Below are 21,934 nucleotides of genomic sequence, written 5' to 3'. Positions count from 1 at the left end.
CCCCAGGGGTTTCCCAGATGATTCGCTTAATGTGCAACATTGTTTTCTCACTCAATAGTAAACAAACCAACATACAGTATAAGTGTATACAGGGTATCTGCACATTTCTAAAGTGAACATTTAAGAAATTTGAAGACCTTTTTACTACCTCTAAAATGAATAATAATAAATAAAACCATTACTGCGTCAAAAGTCATTTTTATCGGAACCAAGTCAAACTAAATAATGATAACTTCTCCAATTCCAAGTGCTTGTCAGGGTTCAAATATTACTTCAAATATTATTTGAACTAATAATATATATAGTTTTTTATATAATGTAATGTAATTCTGGTACATTTTGATGATCACATTTATTATATCCAATAGTTTTTGGCCTAAAGCTAAATTTACTCCAGTCACTCATTTATTGCAAATCTTTTTTTTGGTACTGAGAACTGTAGACCGTACTAGTTAACCTCCTTGCCTGTCTACTTTTTGTTTATCGTTAGTTGCCACGTTTTGACAGAAGTTCGAACGGTTGTGTATATAGGTCTATTACATACAGTAGTAATATAAGTTATGGGAAAAGAAAGTGTAATCAGGCAGTTTTAGGCTACAAGCCAACTTGGCAGGCGATGCCTAATGGGCGTTTCTATTTTATTTCCTGTTGGCTGCCGACATAAAAGCATTTTAGGTCCTTCTATCTACATGTATTTTATTGAAAGGCAAACGAGGTGTAGGACCTACCTACCACAGGCATTTAATGCACTTGTTTGCGTGGCCAAGCTAATCTCAACTGCTTTGGTGATTTGACAGTTGATTTGACCTGTTGCATGTGGAAAAGAAAATGAAACTTATTTTTGGAGCAGAAACGACATGGACGGCAATTGTGATTGCTACACTGTGTGGGACAGGTGCTCTGGTCATACTGGTCAAATGGTTCAGTCAACAAAAGGCAAAGAAGAAAATCTTGAAAGCAAGAAACAGTAGGTCAGCTACACTGCAGCATGCAAAGCAGGCTGTGAACCAGTACAAAAGCTTGGTAAAGTTGTTTTGCACCAATTGTTTGACATCTTATTACTCACTTACTGACGTCTTATTACTAAGTTGTGTGCTCATTTCACTAATGGACTGACAAATGTGTCTTCAGCATCCTGGTAGAGACGCCAACCTCATCCTCTCACTTTCTCTACCTGAGTTGACAAAGCGCCTAAAGAAAGGTTCACTAAAACCTGAAGATGTGTTTTATTCCTATATGGAAAAGGTATGAAACAAGTTAACTTTGAACATACATGCTTATGTGTTGTGTGTACATATATATCCATGTTGATTTCTTCACAGACCTTGGAAGTGGACAAAAGTGTCAACTGCTGCACAGAGATTATGGTGGAGAGTTTTGACCAGCTGAAAACTGTGGGCTCTCGTAAAGACGGGCTCTTATATGGAGTTCCTGTCAGCATCAAGGAAAATATAGCTTGCAAGGTACAGTAATCTTTGTTTATTGTTCAGTTAGTAGAGCATTTAATTCAGCAGAAATGCACACAATTGATTAAACTAAATCAAAAGAATGAAGGTTGCACATTTCTCTGTATTCTGTAGAGCAGCGGTTTTTCATGTCATGACCCCAAATAATTATATTCTTGGCCGGTCCCTGACACAACGATTTTGTGTCAGGGACCCCAATATAAGATTTGTGTTCGTAAAATGTTTCAAAAATACTTTTGGTGATCAGCTATTTTCAAATAGCCAGTGTATAGGGTTAAACTGATTTTGATGCTATGTTTACTCATTTTGCTGGGGCTCCCCGGACTCCACTTTGAGAGCAGTGCTGTAGAGAAGTGGGGATTTACTAATACATTGACGTAAATGGATAACTTTCATTCATTTGATTTAATGCACCATTTAATCTAGTCAGAGCATAGCACCAATAATACAATTTCTGCACTCATGATGTGTAAAAAAAAATCGACACTACAGTCAGCATGGGTTCATTCCTATCCTGGCACTCAGTGTCTGTTTTTACATATAATTGCATCTGGTGGAATATTATTTAATCTTATTTTAATTGTTGCATTTTCTTCTTAGGGTCATGACACATCATGTGCTGCGATTGCTAACCTGGACAAACCTGCTCTGATGGACAGTGTGATTGTTGAAGTGCTAAAGAGACAAGGAGCAATTCCGTTTGTGAAAACTAATCTTCCCCAAGGTCTTTCAGGGTAATTCATTATTCATATTTTTATCAGTTAGTTGTGTTGTATTAACCATGCAATTAAACCCTATATCATATAGTTGACCAAGGTACCCCAGGCCTCTATACTGTACTAGGTCCGCTCCTTTTTTCCACAGCAAACCTCTTTGCCGAAAATAGCCGATCTACAAGCTCACAATGCATCGCAAGGCTACGTGTTGTGAGCTTGTACAGTAGATCTGATATTTTCATCCCAGAATAAGGATCCTAGCAGTTCAGGTGGTTAAATAAAATCTCAGGGTCAATAAGTGATTATTTCAAATGATGGTCAATGAATTGACCATTGAATTAATATAGTAGTTCAGTTAGTGCAAGCACTGCAGGAATGCATCATCATAAGAGACGTTTTTTATGCACATTGTTTCATTGTTTGGCCCCCTCCTGGCCCTTTCTTCAGTTATGACTGCAGCAACCCCATCTATGGACAGACTCTCAACCCTCACAACCTTCAGAAGACCAGTGGAGGATCGTCTGGTGGGGAGGGGGCTCTCATCGGGGCTGGAGGTTCTGTGCTAGGTATAGGCACTGACATAGGGGGCAGTATTCGCATTCCCGCTGCCTTCTGTGGGATCTGTGGATTCAAGCCCACTGCCAGGAGGCTAAGGTAGGTGTTTTAACTCCAATCAGGGTTGTAAGAGTAACAATACATATACTAGCCACAAGTTTAAAGTTTAAAGCACAACATAACATTGTATGGTTATCTTGACCTGATCTTGAACTGTAGAGCTAGATTATATCAATGACACTTGAGGTTGTATGCCAGCCAGGTTACATTTTACAGGATTTCTTTGTGTCTCACTCAGTGTACGAGGCATAAACACCCTCAGTCGGGGACAAAAGTCAGGTAAGACTGAATAAGGTTGTCCCCAGGTCACATGTGGCTCATCTAGTCATTAAAATTTAAACTACTAGACCATACCCGGTCGGCGCAGCGCATCCGTGGGGGGATATGCGCACATGATCTGGCAACCCGGGAGGCAGTTTGTCCCATAGCTGGGCAGCCGCAGCTATGGGACGACATTCTTTGACACAAAAACGCTAATAAGAAGCTGGGATTTGATTAAATTGAAAAACGGGCTTCACAGTTGCGTTCAGATTGTAATGGTCAATGGCTGTGTGCAAAATCAGAGCAATTGGTCCAGCCAGTGAGGAGAACCGGGTATCTTCACTCACTCACGTACCACTACAGAGGTTACTAGAATTATAGTATGATATGAGTGCCATAAGAGATTTGATTTTCTGTTTGTTCTTACTTCAGTGCTTTCATCTGCTGGGCCGATGGCCAAAGATGTCGGCAGCCTTTCCCTGTGTATGCAGGCTCTGCTCTCTGACCACATGTTTTGCCTGGATCCGACTATTCCACCAATTCCTTTTAACCTTGAGGTTCGTCCACCTTTCTACGATTCATGTTACTGCTCAGGCCAATTTACAATTAACAATTAATAATTGAGGAGGAAATGCAAAGTTTTCAGACTGTGGCCAAACATGGGGAGTGAGTCTGCAGTACTGACTGGGGGTTGAGGTCATTCCACAGCTTGGGAGACAGAAGAGAGGATGCTTGAAGCATTGGCCAGGGTGTCATAGGGAGAGGAGTGACACACAGTTAGATGATCTAAGTGGGAAGGGGTGTAGTGATGGATTATGTCCTGAAGGTAAGGGGGTGCCCTTGATCGCCTTGTAGGTCATCACCAATCTTTTGAATTGGATGCGAGCAGCAAACAGGAGCCAGTGAACGGAGGCCAGAAATGGTGAGATGTGAAAGATTGGGGAGGTTGAAGAATAGGCATGCCGCGGCATTCAGGATCAGTGAGGTTTGAGACAGCATGCAGGCAGACCAGCAAGGAGGGAGTTACAGTAATCAATCCAATGGCTAATTTATACTTCACTGCACATCGCACGACATGATAACTGATGCTATCTAATGTTTTTCAGGTGAACATCAGTTACTTTGACACGTTTTTATTTTTTTTACATCAATGATTTCCGTCAAGCAATGGTGATGCAACAAATTATAAATTGCATATAGTTATGTGGGCAATTCTCTCCTGAAGCTAAACAAGCCTAGATGCAGTAACTACAGTTTTGGTCAACATTTAATTATTTGTCTCAAAGTCAAATCAGCCATCTTGATTTTGGGGAATAAACAATTACCTCATCAATACATGAACAATTAGTGCAATGTCACTTACCACATACTCAGGCTGAGTATTTTTGGCTGGCCAGTTGAAACACACAATTTTTTAAAAATCAGTTTGATTCATGTTGTATATGCATTTACACAAGGCTTTGTATGGCAGCAGAGCATACTTCATAATGTCTTCAAGAAACTCTTAGAAATTCCTAGACCAGATCACCACTAGCAGAGACATGAAAACTGAATTGGTGGATTTCATTGTAGAATCCATGGGTGTTTTGTATTTTGTACACATGTAATGTGAGTCAAAAGTCTATGTAGAAAGTCTGTAAATAATAGCGTCTAACACAGGATTAGTGATCAAAAGTCATATGAATCACATGATTTCTCTCTATGTTTACTTATTATAATACTTTACTATACCATATAGAAATGATTCTTTTGGGCTCTCTTTGTCTTTAGGTGTACCAGAGTTCCAAATCACTGAGGATTGGTTACTATGAGAATGATGGTTACCAGCAGCCATCTCCAAGCATGGCCCGAGCCTTCAGGGAGGTCAAGGCTATGTTGGAGAGAGCAGGACACAATGTAAGACGCACGCACGCACGCACGCACGCACGCACGCACGCACGCACGCACGCACGCACGCACGCACGCACACACACAAATTATTTCTACCCAAGAATCTGTCATGAGTAATCTACAGTACCATGGCATGTACAGCCTCTCTCTGCTTGTTTGAGCCAGCTTGCTTGAGGGCTGAAGTGCCCTTGAGCAAGGCACTGAACCCCCAACTGCTCCAGTGGACCAGTGAGCTAACCAGCTGTAGTACTGGTTAGCTCCCACTCCCTGATCTTAATGTGTGTGTGTGTGTGTGTGTGTGTGTGTGTGTGTGTGTGTGTGTGTGTGTGTGTGTGTGTGTGTGTGTGTGTGTGTGTGTGTGTGTGTGTGTGTGTGTGTGTGTGTGTGTGTGTGTGTGTGTGTGTGTCTACTGTATGTGCAGGGCGTTGCTGAAAATTAGCATTTGTGCTCAGCTACTACTACCCTGGGTAAATAAAGAACAAACAAAAAAAGCAACAACAATTATAATGATGATGATAATTGTTCACAGCAGCAAGCCAAGAATGTAGATCTAGTCCCCAAAACAAAACCTATTGTATTATATACCTGTTATATCAATATGTGAGTTGTCCTGACTGGAATGCATTAACTATTCCCCCTATTCTGGGGGAACATTTACCAGAAATAGCCGATCTACAAGCTCACAACGCGTTGCATAGATGGGCTATAAGGAAACGAGAGCAGACGAAGTACAGAGCCAACTCAGGTCCGTTTCACTAAGTAGCTAAAGAGGGTTTAAGTAAGTGGTTAATATATGTTGTATATTATGAAATATACTAATGAATATTTCTTTTTCTATCTCTTCTCTCCATCTAGTTTGTGTCCTACTCTCCACCTAGGGTCAGCTATGCCATGCATGAGCTGATTATCAGGGGTATCCTTGCAGACGGTGCAGCCACCTTTATCAGTGGCGTGTGAGTTAAAACTTTCCTTTGAGCCACACAATATTTAAACTTTTGAAAAATTATCAAAATCCTAATTTCCATTTTCCAAAGGACACTTAAAATGTTGCAATGACATTCTTTGAGAACAACCAGTCACTATGTTGTTTCAGGAGGGAAGGCCCTGTGGATTCTACTCTGACCATGCAGACATTCAGTTATGGACTACCAAAATCTGTGAAAAGACTCATCTCTATCCTTCTCAAGCCCCTAGTGAGTGCTCCCTCTGTTCTGTAAGTGGTAGATATGCAGGGTCTACTGGCGGTATAGTTCTTGTTGACAAGCGACACCGTTGTACTATGGAGTATATGTCAGGCTATATACGTACATATTAACTCTCTCAGTGCCAATGAAATACAAAAATATGTTCGTACTTTGCCAGCAAAAGTTTAAAAAAAAGTGCTTAGGAAGCGAGATACAGCCTTTTTCAGTTATAAGTTAAGCAAGGAGTGGATGGAGCTACAAATCTTCAGATAATGATGTTTATGCGCTTGCTAGTAGCACAATGGCAGTTGTAACATCTGAATTGAATATGTTCCCATGGTCCAAGGTTTGAGCTCTCTCATGATATGATTTTGGCATTTTTGGTGGTGTTATTTGTATTAGTTTTATACTAGGTCTACTGCTGTTCTTCTTAGTACACTTCTTAGTCTTGTTTCCATTGGGGTCCTTGGTATTCAATTCATAGACATGAATTTTTGATTAGTTGATTTGAGATTAATTGATCTCAGTTAATTTCAATTCGAATACATTTGTATTTTTGAACTTTGGTTAAAAAATACAGTCTTTCTCTTTGACTTTGTCTTTGTTGTACATGCATCTTACAGGAAGTATTACGGCTCCCTCAGCTGGCTGTTCGCTATTAGAACAGAAATGTCATTTTGGAAATGTATACACGATTATAGCAGAGCATGTCTACAAAAACGGGAAAATGCAATGCTGAGCTGGTCAATTTTTTATTTATTTTTTTAGTGTGTTGTTTATTTCGAATATTCAAAAAAATATTTCTTTTTTTTGCACTGTCGAAATCACAACAATGAGATGAATATCAGATTAAAATATAGCAAAAAAGAAACAAAAGGAAAAAAAAGATAGAGAAAGTAATCAAAACATATCCGAAAAGGAGTGAGAAGAAGTAAAAAAACGTATAAACTCCCACCCCTTTTATACCTATGTGATGCCTTTTATGAAGTGATGTCACAATGAGTCAGTGCTTGCTCCGGAACAGCCCGATGTCAGTCATCTCCGCATACGGAGATTCCAAACCTTTCGTGCCGGATCCGAAAAACTGTGTATCGGGTCGGGTCGAGGCCTAGCTAAGATCGTAGGCAAAGGTCTGAGCTATCTGTGTGTGAAATTTGGAGTCTGTAGCACCAACCATGTGCTTTCAGGGCTCATCCATGCGATTCGGGCCAATTTGGATTCGGCGTCCATTGGCTTCAATTAGTAGTCAGGACTCCGCATATGGAGATTCCGAACCTTTCGCGTTGGTTCCGGAAAACCGCATATCGGGTCGGGTCGAGGCCTAGCTAAGATCGTAGGCAAAGGTCTGAGCTATCTGTGTGCGAAATTTGGAGTCTGTATAGCACCAACCATGTGCTGTCAGGGCTCATCCATGCGATTTGGCCCAATTCGGCCTCGGCTTCAATTAGTAGTCACGATTACTTACTCGCTGAATTCTGTGCCTTACATTATACTACTTATAAAAAATATATATACTCTTCAATGATATATCAAACTATATATCCTATATAAATATATATATATATATATATATATATATAAATATATACACATATACATCCATATCCTATATACAAAATACTACCCTATATTCTATGTATAGTACATCCTATATAATAAACAATACATACAAATACAGCAAATAACCCTGCTATCCATTCCCGTCCTCCCTGTAACTTGTGAAAACCAAACCCTTGTACATTGCTTTAAAATGATTGATGTTTGGACAATGCTTTAGTACCTCACTCAAACTGTTCCATATATTTAGTGTGGTTGCTACTCCTCCCACAGTTTATTTTTCCTAATTTAGTGCCTTATGTCAAAATGACCGGCCTCACCGGGAATCGATGGCTATCATTTTGCTAAGAGATTGGTTACATAGTTTAATTGATATTGATTTATTAGTGCATTGAAAGTCCCCATCCACTTTAATGGAAAAATGAAAAAAAACATTCAAGTATTTTTTTTCTCACAAACCGTAAGGGCTAGAGTTACAAGACTTGGAGAGGAGGTTCATAATTCAGTCCGAAATTATTAAAACAATTATTACACCAGTCGGCCACATGGTGGCGCTATAAAAGCCCACTTTACGTTTTGGCCTATAACTCTTGAACCGTAGGCCGTAGAATCAAAATATTTTTTTCCCTAGATTCCTTGGGTCATGACGCAACTCCCTATATAAGCCACGCCCATTTGCGTCTGGATAGATTTTCCGCCATTTTGAATTTTCTTCAAAATACACTTTTGGCTCCTCTTACCACATATTTTGTCCAAATTTCACAATAATCGGTACACACGATCTCTGAACCCATGCGATAAACATCTCCAATCGGAAGTTTGATAGTCCATACCGTTCGTCCGTAAATGGCTTCCAAAGTTAGCGGGAGGGGCCCATTTTACAAAAAAGGCCAAAGATCACAAACAAAACGTCCGGTCAATCCCAAATTTGAATCACATGTCAAGGTTGGTTTACTCAACAAATCCCCAAAAGCATTTCCACTTTGATCCATAGGGGGCGCCACAAATGCGCGAAATGTAACCGTTTGATGCAAAAACATTATTTCGGGGGGATCGATCCTCTCAAAATGAAACGCAAGTGATCTCAGGAGTTATGTGATAATGTAATTGGCGCAGCCTCCGACGGTATTCCTCGAGTCCCGGCGGCAGCGACCCGCGACTCGCGTCGGCGCAACCACACACACTCTGCAATTGCCCTGAATTGCGACGTGTCTAGTTATTGTGCGCTTAAAGTTAAATATCTCCAAAACTACTAATTATTTCAAAGAAAAAATCTCAAGCATGCATGTCCAGTAAGGTGGAATTTTTGAACTGTGAATGGAGTTTCTAGGTGAAAGTGTTTTTTTGAGGTCCCAAAATCGTCCATTGACCTCCATTATAAATTTTAAAGGAGTACAATTCTAAAACTATTAAACATTTCAAAGATTCCTTTTCAGGCAAACATGTCCACAGTAAAATGAACATTTTAAAGTATGAATGAGGTTACTAGGCGTAAGTATGTAGTTGTAAGCCTGCCTTTAAATGTCCATTGCCGTATTGACAATGCATTGGGCGCTTAAAGTTAAATATCTCCAAAACTACAAATTATTTCAAAGAAAAAATCTCAAGCATGCATGTCCACACTAAGGTGGAATTGTTGAACTGTGAATGGAGTTTCTAGGTGAAAGTGTTTTTTGAGGTCCCAAAATCGTCCAGCGACCTCCATTATAAATCTCTGAACTTTTAAAGGAGTACAATTCTAAAACTATTAAACATTTCAAAGATTCCTTTTCAGGCAAACATGTCCACAGTAAGATGAACATTTTAAAGTATGAATGAGGTTACTAGGCGTAAGTATGTATTTGTAAGCCTGCCTTTAAATGTCCATTGCCGCATTGACAATGCATTGGGCGTTTAAAGTTAAATATCTCCAAAACTACAAATGATTTCAAAGAAAGAATCTCAAGCATGCATGTCGGTCAGGGGATCTTAGAATAATCTCACATTCTATTCCAATTCACTTTTTAAACAATTATTTTACTGATTTTCCTTTCAGACCCCAAATTAGATATTGCTCAATTTTTCAAATATTCACTTCCAATTTGAAGCTCAGATTATACTAAGATCCCCCGGGCCCTGTGAAGGTATCTTAGTATAATCTGAGATTCGATTCGAATTCACTTCTCAAGTCTATCTTACTGATTTTCGTTTCAGAACCTAAATAAAACATTGCTTGTTTCTGTCTGCTTCTGTGATGTATGTCCTGTAATGTACTTTGTGTAATGTATTGTGTATGTCCTGCCTGTATCTTGAACGGTGACGTCATGGACACAAAGCAAATTTCGGTGAAAGCTGACAATAAAGTTGTATCGTATCGTATCGTATCGTATTGCTTAATTTTTTCAATTTTCTATCCCACCAAAAAATCAGGAAAATGCTCAATTTTTCTGATATTCTGCTTAGTATTTTGGCTTCTTTTGATTTAGGACTGACACTGAGAAAAGCTCAAAATAGTTTTTTTTTTCAAATCTTTCATCCCAGAATAAAAATCAAAGAATGTCATTTTTCCAATTTTCTAGCCTATACCCAAAAAAATCAGGAAAATGATTCGTTTCGGTAAAATTTATTTTACCGAAACGAAAGTTAAATCCGAAAAAGTCAATAAGTGTGGAGGCCAAAATCGTCCCCCCAAAAACCTGTTAGGAGTACGTTTCAGGCAATTTAGAGTTGATTGGTAATTTTCGTTTCGGTAAAATTTATTTTACCGAAGAGAAAGTTTTTTTTTTTTTTTAAGATATTTTTGGGGCTTTTTTTGCCTTTATTGATAGATGACAGTAGACTGACAGGAAATGGGGAGAGATATGGGGGGGTGACACGCAGCAAAGGTCGTCGGGATCGGGAGTCGAACCCGCGACACGCTGTCAGGCTGGCATTGCAGCCTAGGGTGCCTGGACCGCCACGCTGCGGCCCAGGCCACCGAAACGAAAGTTAAATCCGAAGAAATCACTAAGTGTGGAGGCCAAAATCGTCCCCCCAAAAACCTGTTAGGAGTACGTTTCAGTAGCCTGGGTGCCAGCCTGCTTCGCTACGTTCGGCGGATTTTTTTTTCTCTCTGCGCTTCTCAGTCTGGAATGCCCCCGATTGACTCGTCTTGTAGAACTACACTGGAACTACATATGTTACGTTAGGCAACGTCGTTGCTGATTGGATGTTGTTCAAACGAATGACGAATCAAAACGATCACACCGTTTTTTTTGTCCCGCCCCGCACCACAGACCAATCAGAAGCCACGGTAGGTTTCGAACCTTGGCTGCTGTGTCCCGCCTCCTGGAGATAGGAGGCATTCCAGACTGAGAAGCGCAGAGAGAAAAAAAAATCCGCCGAACGTAGCGAAGCAGGCTGGCACCCAGGCTAACGTTTCAGGCAATTTAGAGTTGATTGGTAAATTTATTTTACCGAAACGAAAGTTAAATCCGAAAAAATCACTAAGTGTGGAGGCCAAAATCGTCCCCCCAACAACCTATTAGGAGTACGTTTCAGGCAATTTAGAGTTGATTGGTAATTTTCGTTTCGGTAAAATTTATTTTACCGAAACGAAAGTTAAATCCGAAAAAATCACTAAGTGTGGAGGCCAAAATCGTCCCCCCAAAAACCTGTTAGGAGTACGTTTCAGGCAATTTAGAGTTGATTGGTAGTACTTTGTAGTGACTTTTTTTGGTCCCTAACATTCATCGAGCTCTGGACTTAGTAAATTTATTTTTTCACCATTGTGTCACTACCGAAACGAAAGTTTGTTACTACCGAAACGAAAGTTAAATCCGAAAAAAAATCACTAATTGTGGAGGCCAAAATCGTCCCTCCAAAAACCTGTTAGGAGTACGTTTCAGGCAATTTAGAGTTGATTGGTAATTTTCGTTTCGGTAAAATTTATTTTACCGAAAAACGAAAGTTAAATCCGAAAAAATCACTAAGTGTGGAGGCCAAAATCGTTCCCCCAAAAACCTGTTAGGAGTACGTTTCAGGCAATTTAGAGTTGATTGGTAATTTTCGTTTCGGTAAAATTTATTTTACCGAAACGAAAGTTAAATGCGAAAAAATCACTTAGTGTGGAGGCCAAAATCGTCCCCCCAAAAACCTGTTAGGAGTACGTTTCAGGCAATTTAGAGTTGATTGGTAATTTTCGTTTCGGTAAAATTTATTTTACCGAAACGAAAGTTAAATGCGAAAAAATCACTAAGTGTGGAGGCCAAAATCGTCCCCCCAAAAACCTGTTAGGAGTACGTTTCAGGCAATTTAGAGTTGATTGGTAATTTTCGTTTCGGTAAAATTTATTTTACCGAAACGAAAGTTAAATCCGAAAAAAACACTAAGTGTGGAGGCCAAAATCGTCCCCCCAAAAACCTGTTAGGAGTACGTTTCAGGCAATTTAGAGTTGATTGGTAGTACTTTGTAGTGACTTTTTTTGGTCCCTAACATTCATCGAGCTCTGGACTTAGTAAATTTATTTTTTCACCATTGTGTCACTACCGAAACGAAAGTTTGTCACTACCGAAACGAAAGTTAAATCCGAAAAAAATCACTAATTGTGGAGGCCAAAATCGTCCCCCCAAAAACCTGTTAGGAGTACGTTTCAGGCAATTTAGAGTTGATTGGTAATTTTCGTTTCGGTAAAATTTATTTTACCGAAAAACGAAAGTTAAATCCGAAAAAATCACTAAGTGTGGAGGCCAAAATCGTTCCCCCAAAAACCTGTTAGGAGTACGTTTCAGGCAATTTAGAGTTGATTGGTAATTTTCGTTTTGGTAAAATTTATTTTACCGAAACGAAAGTTAAATGCGAAAAAATCACTAAGTGTGGAGGCCAAAATCGTCCCCCCAAAAACCTGTTAGGAGTACGTTTCAGGCAATTTAGAGTTGATTGGTAATTTTCGTTTCGGTAAAATTTATTTTACCAAAACGAAAGTTAAATCCGAAAAAATCACTAAGTGTGGAGGCCAAAATCGTCCCCCCAAAAACCTGTTAGGAGTATGTTTCAGGCAATTTAGAGTTGATTGGTAGTACTTTGCCTACTGCTGTCTTCTTTGAATCTGTGGTTCTAAAACATTTAGTTTTCAAGGACCCCCCAAATTGACTTTTATTTGGCAGTGGACCCCAATGTGAAAAGATGTAGTATCAGGGCCCCCCATGAAAAAGATTTATATTTAAAACTTAAAAATAATATATCTATCTAATGTGTTGATGTTTTCACACGATGTCATGGTTAAGAATCAAACTCATAACCTTTTGTTTCTCAGGCAGGCTCTTTATCCAGTGGGCCACTGTGCCATGCCAAGATTTGAAGGCCAAATAGGCAATGACAGAAAAGCTTGTTTCCATTGGTGTTCATTAACATTGGAACATCTAGACAAGTAACAGCACAGCAGGGTGGAGCCAGAGAGGAAGGGGTGGAGCTAGAGAGAGGAAGGGGCGGAGCTAGAGAGGCGGAGCTAGAGGGGAAAGGGCGGAGCCAGAGAGGAAGGGGCGGAGCTAGAGAGAGGAAGGGGTGGAGCTAGAGGGGAAGGGGCGGTGCTAGAGAGACACTATAATATAGACACTGACACTATATATAATATAGACACTATATTATAGTGACACTAACACTATAATATAGAGACACTATAATATAGTGACACTAACACTATAATATAGACACACTAACACTATAATCTATAATATAGACACTATTAGTAAGTATATTAGTTAGTTATATATTAGTATTAGTTATATATTAGTATTAGTAAGTATATTAGTTAGTTATATATTAGTATTAGTAAGTATATTAGTTAGTTATATATTAGTAAGTATATTAGTTAGTTATATATTAGTATTAGTAAGTATGTTAGTTAGTTATATATTAGTATTAGTAAGTATATAGAAAAACAAGTTAAAACCGTTTCGGTGAAATACATTTTACCGAAACGAAAATTACCAATCGACTCTAAATTGCCTGAAACGTACTCCTAACATTTTTTGGGGGGGGACGATTTTGGCCTCCACACTTAGTGATTTTTTCGGATTTAACTTTCGTTTCTGTAAAATAAATTTTACCGAAACGAAAATAACCAATCAACTCTAAATTGCCTGAAACGTACTCCTAACAGGTTTTTGGGGGGAGTATTTTGGCCTCCACACTTATTGATTTTTTCGGATTTAACTTTCGTTTCGGTAGTGACAAACTTTCGTTTCGGTAGTGACACAATGGTGAAAAAATAAATTTACTAAGTCCAGAGCTCGATGAATGTTAGGGACCAAAAAAAGTCACTACAAAGTACTACCAATCAACTCTAAATTGCCTGAAACGTACTCCTAACAGGTTTTTGGGGGGACGATTTTGGCCTCCACACTTAGTGATTTTTTCGGATTTAACTTTCGTTTCGGTGGTGACCAACTTTCGTTTCGGTAGTTTGATTACAAAATGTAAGTTGTGTAAAAAATAATACTAAGTTGTTATTTGTTTGTTTAAGTCAGGCTATACTCTACTCAGAGTCATAAGTTTACAAAATGTACTAAAGTACAGTGAACGTCTGTGCGGTTTGTCTTCATCACTGAAAATAACGTACATGTAAACTGATATAAAACTGCTGTCATGTGCAGTTGGGGTGAAGAAACACAACCATTTCACTCCTAATAATACCTATTTAATTTGACATCTTGACTTGATGCTGTAGCTGAGGCTTGAACCTGTTACCTGCGGCTCACTAGTCAGTGACTCTATCCATTCACCTACAGCTGTTTCCTTGGAATCTGTGGTTCTGAAACGTTTTGTTGTCAACCCCCCAAATTGACATGTATTTGGGCAGTGGACCCCAATGTGAAAAGATGTAGTGTCAGGGCCCCCCATGAAAAAGATTTATATTTATGCTGTAACACATTTTTTTAAAGTTATTTGTCTTGATTGTTGTTCAAGTCAAACCACCAGGAAGGCTGTACTTGTCAGCCATCTGCTAGCTCAATGGGTTGAGACGCAGTATTCATGATCCAGAGGCCATGAGTTCAAATCCCATTGATGTCTTTCCTATGATTCTTTCCTTTGCAGACTGGCTTCCAGAAGATCAAATGAAAACTACCACGAAGGCTTTACTTGTCAGCCATCTGTTAGCTCAATGGGTTGAGACGCAGTATACATGATGCAGAGGCCATGAGTTCAAATCCCACTGGTGTCTTTACTGTGATGCTTTCCTTTGCAGACTGGCTTCCAGAAGATCAAGTGAAAACTACCACGAAGGCTTTACTTGTCAGCCATCTGTTAGCTCAATGGGTTGAGACGCAGTATACATGATGCAGAGGCCATGAGTTCAAATCCCACTGGTGTCTTTACTGTGATGCTTTCCTTTGCAGACTAACTTCTAGAAAAACAAGTTAAAACCACCAGGAAACCTGTAACTCTCAGCCAACAGCTTAGCTCAACTGGTAGAGCGTCTGTCCAATGACTTGACTTGACTTGAGTGGGTTTGATTCCCACTCGAGTCAAGTGTCCCCGGTATCTTGGGGCAACGGATAAATTGACTGATATCCTTAGTGATGCTTCCCTTTGCAGACTAACTTCTAGAAAACAAGATAAAACCACCAGGAAACCTGTAACTCTCAGCCAACAGCATAGCTCGACTGGTAGAGCGTCTGTCCAATAACATGACTTGACTTGTTCGATTCCCACTCGAGTCAAGTGTCCCAGGTAACTTGGGGCAACGGATAAATTGACTGATATCCGTAGAATAACTTGTAGGAGTGTGCTGGTTCAAATCCAGTACAACCCAGGACCGAGCGGTCCTGGGATATCAGTCAATTTATCCGTTGCCCCAAGTTACCTGGGACACTTGACTCGAGTGGGAATCGAACCCACTCAAGTCAAGTCAAGTCATGTTATTGGACAGACGCTCTACCAGTCGAGCTATGCTGTTGGCTGAGAGTTACAGGTTTCCTGGTGGTTTTATCTTGTTTTCTAGAAGTTAGTCTGCAAAGGGAAGCATCACTAAGGATATCAGTCAATTTATCCGTTGCCCCAAGATACCGGGGACACTTGACTCGAGTGGGAATCGAACCCACTCAAGTCAAGTCAAGTCATGTTATTGGACAGACGCTCTACCAGTTGAGCTAAGCTGTTGGCTGAGAGTTACAGGTTTCCTGGTGGTTTTAACTTGTTTTTCTAGAAGTTAGTCTGCAAAGGAAAGCATCACAGTAAAGAAACCAATGGGATTTGAACTCATGGCCTCTGCATCATGTATACTGCGTCTCAACCCATTGAGCTAACAGATGGCTGACAAGTCCAGCCTTCCTGGTAGTTTTCAGTTGATCTTCTGGAAGCCAGTCTGCAAAGGAAAGAATCATAGGAAACACATCAATGGGATTTGAACTCATGGCCTCTGGATCATGAATACTGCGTCTCAACCCATTGAGCTAACAGATGGCTGACAAGTACAGCCTTCCTGGTAGTTTTCAGTTGATCTTCTGCAAGCCAGTCTGCAAAGGAAAGAATCATAGGAAAGACAACAATGGGATTTGAACTCATGGCTTCTGGATCATGAATACTGCGTCTCAACCCATTGAGCTAACAGATGGCTGACAAGTACAGCCTTCCTGGTAATTTTCAGTTGATCTTCTGGAAGCCAGTCTGCAAAGGAAAGAATCATAGGAAAGACAACAATGGGATTTGAACTCATGGCTTCTGGATCATGAATACTGCGTCTCAACCCATTGAGCTAACAGATGGCTGACAAGTACAGCCTTCCTGGTAGTTTTCAGTTGATCTTCTGGAAGCCAGTCTGCAAAGGAAAGACATCAATGGGATTTGAACTCATGGCCTCTGGATCATGTATACTGCGTCTCAACCCATTGAGCTAACAGTTGGATGACAAATATAGCCTTCCTGGTAGTTTTCACTTGATCTTCTGGAAGCCAGTCTGCAAAGGAAAGAATCATAGGAAAGACATCAATGGGATTTGAACTCATGGCCTCTGGATCATGAATACTGCGTCTCAACCCATTGAGCTAACAGATGGCTGACAAGTACAGCCTTCCTGGTGCTTTGACTTGAACAACAAACAAGACAAATAACTTTAAAAAAAAATGTGTTACAGCATAAATATAAATCTTTTTCATGGGGGGCCCTGACACTACATCTTTTCACATTGGGGTCCACTGCCCAAATACATGTCAATTTGGGGGGTTGACAACAAAACGTTTCAGAACCACAGATTCCAAGGAAACAGCTGTAGGTGAATGGATAGAGTCACTGACTAGTGAGCCGCAGGTAACAGGTTCAAGCCTCAGCTACAGTAGCAAGTCAGGATGTCAGATCAAATAGGTATTATTAGGAGTGAAATGGTTGTGTTTCTTCACCCCAACTGCACATGACAGCAGTTTTATATCAGTTTACATGTACGTTATTTTCAGTGATGAAGACAAACCGCACAGACGTTCACTGTACTTTAGTACATTTTGTAAACTTATGACTCTGAGTAGTTAAACAAACAAATAACAACTTAGTATAGTCAGATTATTTTTTACACAACTTACATTTTGTAATCAAACTACCGAAACGAAAGTTGGTCACCACCGAAACGAAAGTTAAATCCGAAAAAATCACTAAGTGTGGAGGCCAAAATCGTCCCCCCAAAAACCTGTTAGGAGTACGTTTCAGGCAATTTAGAGTTGATTGGTTATTTTCGTTTCGGTAAAATTTATTTTACAGAAACGAAAGTTAAATCCGAAAAAATCAATAAGTGTGGAGGCCAAAATCGTCCCCCCCAAAAAACTGTTAGGAGTACAGTAAGTGGGAAGGGGTGTAGTGATGGATTATCTCCTGAAGGTAAGGGGGTGCCCTTGATCGCCTTGTAGGTCATCACCAATCATTTGAATTGGATGTGAGCAGCTAACAGGAGCCAGTGAACGGAGGCCAGAAATGGTGAGATGTGAAAGTTTGGGGAGGTTGAAGAATAGGCATGCCGCGGCATTCAGGATCAGTGATAGAGGTTTGAGACAGCATGCAGGCAGATCAGCAAGGAGGGAGTTACAGTAATCAAGCCAATGGCTAATTTATACTTCACTGCACATCGCACAACATGATAACTGATGCTATCTAATCAGTTACATCAATGATTTCCGTCAAGCAATGGTGATGCAACAAATTATAAATTGCATATAGTCATGGGAAGACACCACACCATAACAAAATCCATTTGTCAGCTGTACAATCTTTATCCAGTTTAGGAAACTTTGTGAATGTGGGCAATTCTCTCCTGAAGCTAAACAAGCCTAGGTGCAGTAACTAAAGTTTTGGTCAACATTTAATTATTTGTCTCAAAGTCAAATCAGCCATCTTGATTTTGGGGGATAAACAATTACCTCATCAATACATGAACAATTAGTGCAATGTCACTTACCACATACTATATAACACATTGGGCTGGCCAGTTGAAACACACATTTTTTTTGTATCAGTTTGATTCATGTTGTATATGCATGTACACTAGGCTTTGTATGGCAGCAGAGCATACTTCATAATGTCTTCAAGAAACTCTTAGAAATTCCTAGACCAGATCACCACTAGCAGAGACATGAAAACTGAATTGGTGGATTTGATTGTAGGTGTTTTGTATTTTGTACACGAACGATTCAAAAGTCTATGTAGAAAGTCTGTAAATAATAGCGTCTAACACAGGATTAGTGATCAAAAGTCATATTAATCACATGATTTCGCTCTATGTTTACTTATTATAATACTTTACTACTGTATACCATATAGAAATTATTATTTTGGGCTCTCTTTGTCTTTAGGTGTACCAGAGTTCCAAATCACTGAGGATTGGTTACTATGAGAATGATGGTTACCAGCAGCCATCTCCAAGCATGGCCCGAGCCTTCAGGGAGGTCAAGGCTATGTTGGAGAGAGCAGGACACAATGTAAGACGCACGCACGCACGCACGCACGCACGCACGCACGCACGAACGCACGCACGCACGCACGCACGCACGCACGCACGCACGCACGCACGCACGCACGCACGCACGCACGCACAAATTATTTCTACCCAAGAATCTGTCATGAGTAATCTACAGTACCATGTACAGCCTCTCTGCTTGTTTGAGCCATAGATTGTATAAAATGAATGGACAGCGTTACGCCCAAGACCATAAATTAAGCCGATTGTTCAGCTGTGTGCAATCCGCCATCTTTCAATATCGCGTCATATCGTGTCATATCTTGCAGAATGAAACCAGACCATTATTGGTTAGGTAGCTTGTCAATCAAAAGCGGGGGCGGGGAATGAATGCTATTGGTTGTGTAGCTTGTCAATCAAATCATCCCGCCCCTCCCAGAGCATAACCTACTTTATCGTCAATTTTAAAATAAATGAGACCATAGTTTACCAAAACGCATGATGATTGAAAGGAGACTTTAAACTAGCGACTGGAAGCATATAGTATTTATGACGATTTTTATTAAGGTAAGAAAATCTAGTCTAAAGTTTGTCAAAAACCCATCCTCTTGAGTTAAAATAAATTCTTTCTGACACCTGCAGGGGTAAAACAGCGAAACTACAGGCCTTTCATATGAACTGTCTCTTCCGTATTGGCGTCACTGTAAAAATCTCAGGCTGGCCCCTTGGTTTGAGCCAGCTTGCTTGAGGGGCACTGAACCCCCAACTGCTCCAGTGGACCAGTGCACTGTAGTTGTACTGGTCAGCTCCCACTCCCTGATTTTAAAGTGTATGTATCTGTCTGTCTGTCTGTCTGTCTGTCTGTCTGTCTGTCTGTCTGTCTGTCTGCCTGCCTGCCTGCGTGCGTGCGTGTGTCTGTCTGTGTGTGTCTATGTGCAGAGCGTTGCTGAAATTGAGCATTTGTGCTCAGCTACTACTACCCTGGGTAAATAAAGAACAACATGTGAATGCAACCAGAACATGCATAGGTCTGCACCCTGCATGTCACTTTTCATTTCCCTCTATGAACACAGCAGCAAGCCAAGAATGCAGATCTAGTGCCCAAAACAAAACCTATTGTATATACCTTTTATATCAATATGTGAGTTGTCCTGACTGAAATGCATTAACTATTCCCCCTATTCTGGGGGAACAATTACCAGAAATAGCCGATCTACAAGCTCACAACGTGTTGCATAGATGGGCTATAAGGAAACGAGAGCAGACCAAGTACAGAGCCAACTCAGGTCCGTTTCACTAAGTAGCTAAAGAGGGTTTAAGTGGTTAATATATGTTGTATAATTATGAAATATACTAATGAATGTTTCTTTTTCCATCTCTTCTCTCCATCTAGTTTGTGTCGTACTCTCCACCTAGGGTCAGCTATGCCATACATGAGCTGATTATCAGGGGTATTCTTGCAGACGGTGCAGCCACCTTTATCAGTGGCGTGTGAGTTAAAACTTTCCTTTGAGCCACACAATATTTCAACTTTTGAAAAATGATCAAAATCCTAATTTCCATTTTCCAAACGACACTTAAAATGTTGCAATGACATTCTTTGAGAACAACCAGTCACTATGTTGTTTCAGGAGGGAAGGCCCTGTGGATTCTACTCTGACCATGCAGACATTCAGTTATGGACTACCAAAATCTGTGAAAAGACTCATCTCTATCCTGCTCAAGCCCCTAGTGAGTGCTCCCTCTGTTCTGTAAGTGGTAGATATGCAGGGTCTACTGACAGAAAAGTTCTTGTTGACAAGCGACACCGTTGTACTATGGAGTATAAATCAGGCTGTTAGTAACAAATATAGCAAATAACATACTGATGGACTTACTTCCTTTCGTATGCCTGTAACTCTGTACCACCAGCTGCATTCTCTTACACCATTCTTTACAATCTGCTCAACTTTCCTGCTGGAGTGGTGCCTGTTTCCACAGTGACTGCAAAGGATGAGGAGGAACTTAAACACTATAAAGGCAATTTTCAGGACCCCTTGGACAAGCTCTTCAAAAGGGTAAGAGAGTAGTGGACATATTCTTTTCACGTTCAGTCAATAAGCTGTGAATTGTGTCACTTTTGAATATAGCCTATACATTGTATTAAGAAGGCTGTTGCTTGGTCATTGCTTGTTATATTGCCCTGTCCTCATCTATGTCATAGATGTTAAATGATATGCAGCCATATGCCCAATGCCCACTAGGGTTTACCGTATGGCCACTACAAATTGAGCAGTGATACGTAATGTTCCCGGCAATGTTGATACTAATTAAATTGTTTATACACACGGCACACTTTAGGTCCAGGACCTTGTGGAAACAGCACCCACTCAAAAAGCCCTGTCCCCCTCCACTCGGGCATTGTTATTCAAGTATAGCTTGTTTGCTGGTGTGGTGTGGTGTGGTGTGGTGTGGTGTGCGTGCGTGGTGGTCACAAAATTACCAACAAAATTGTGGAAGACTTTAAGACTGGACTTCAAAAGACATTTAATAAATATCAATTTAATGTCTCCTCATATAAGTCACCAAAAGATTTATTTAACAGTGTTATGTGCTATTTTGTACACAGTAAAATCCTGTGTTCATTCAGCTCAGTCAAGTCCTGGAGGGAATCGCTGGTATGCATCACTACAGTGATGCTGTACTACAATACATGTAAATTGTACTACTGACTGACTCTTATGTTTGCATGCAGGCTGTTGCTGGAGGTGAGGGGCTGCCCGTGGCTGTACAGTGTGTAGCTCTGCCCTGGCAAGATGAACTCTGCCTACGCTTTATGAAGGAGGTGGAACAGCTGGTGAAACAATGTAAAATAAGCGAGAGTGATGAACCTTAGAGGTGCCTTGAGGTCCACAAACCTAATGGTTAATAGGTCCTCTATAATCTATCAATAATTATAAAAAATATTTAGATTGTTACTGCTTGTCCAACAGGATAATGTACATACTCACAAATGGCTAAAACTGCAGAAGATAATTATAAATGGTCCAAACTTGTTTATGCGTTTGGTAGTGGCACAATGGCAGTTGTAACATCTGAATTGAATATGTTCCCATGGTCCAAGGTTTGAGCTCTCTCATGATATGATTTTGGCATTTTTGGTGGTGTTATTTGTATTAGTTTTATACTAGGTCTACTGCTGTTCTTCTTAGTACATGGATGGAGAGTCCAGCGAACTGTCCACAGACGTTTGACTCATTGTACAGTGTTAGTGTACTGGAATCATACTCAGAGCGTACCAACCCCATTACAAACAGCACTTCTCATGGGTAAATCACACAAACAGGTACACATGGACAGAAAAAAATGACT

The 21,934-nt window shown here is 40.2% G+C and overlaps 1 protein-coding gene across 1 annotated transcript; it reads left to right on the top strand.

Annotated features, from left to right (window-relative positions):
• Window positions 1–828: 828 nt before the first annotated feature.
• On the top strand, window positions 829–21,464 carry LOC311051464 (vitamin D3 hydroxylase-associated protein-like; the record flags this gene model as incomplete). Its single annotated transcript, XM_084066033.1, has 15 exons — window positions 829–1,023; window positions 1,132–1,245; window positions 1,323–1,463; window positions 2,067–2,200; window positions 2,630–2,836; window positions 3,036–3,076; window positions 3,491–3,615; window positions 4,829–4,954; window positions 5,804–5,901; window positions 6,042–6,141; window positions 18,480–18,605; window positions 19,977–20,074; window positions 20,215–20,318; window positions 20,495–20,640; window positions 21,318–21,464. The coding sequence occupies 15 exons, from the start codon at window positions 829–831 to the stop codon at window positions 21,456–21,458; spliced, it is 1,896 nt and encodes a 631-aa protein (XP_083922159.1). The 3' UTR covers window positions 21,459–21,464.
• Between the last annotated feature and the right edge of the window lie 470 nt (window positions 21,465–21,934).

This window comes from Gymnoscopelus microlampas, assembly GCF_963454915.1.
Source record: "Gymnoscopelus microlampas genome assembly, chromosome: 9".
Classification (NCBI taxonomy): Eukaryota; Metazoa; Chordata; class Actinopteri; order Myctophiformes; family Myctophidae; genus Gymnoscopelus; species Gymnoscopelus microlampas.
Note: the sequence above shows the minus strand (reverse complement) of the source record. Positions and strands in the feature narration are given on the sequence as shown.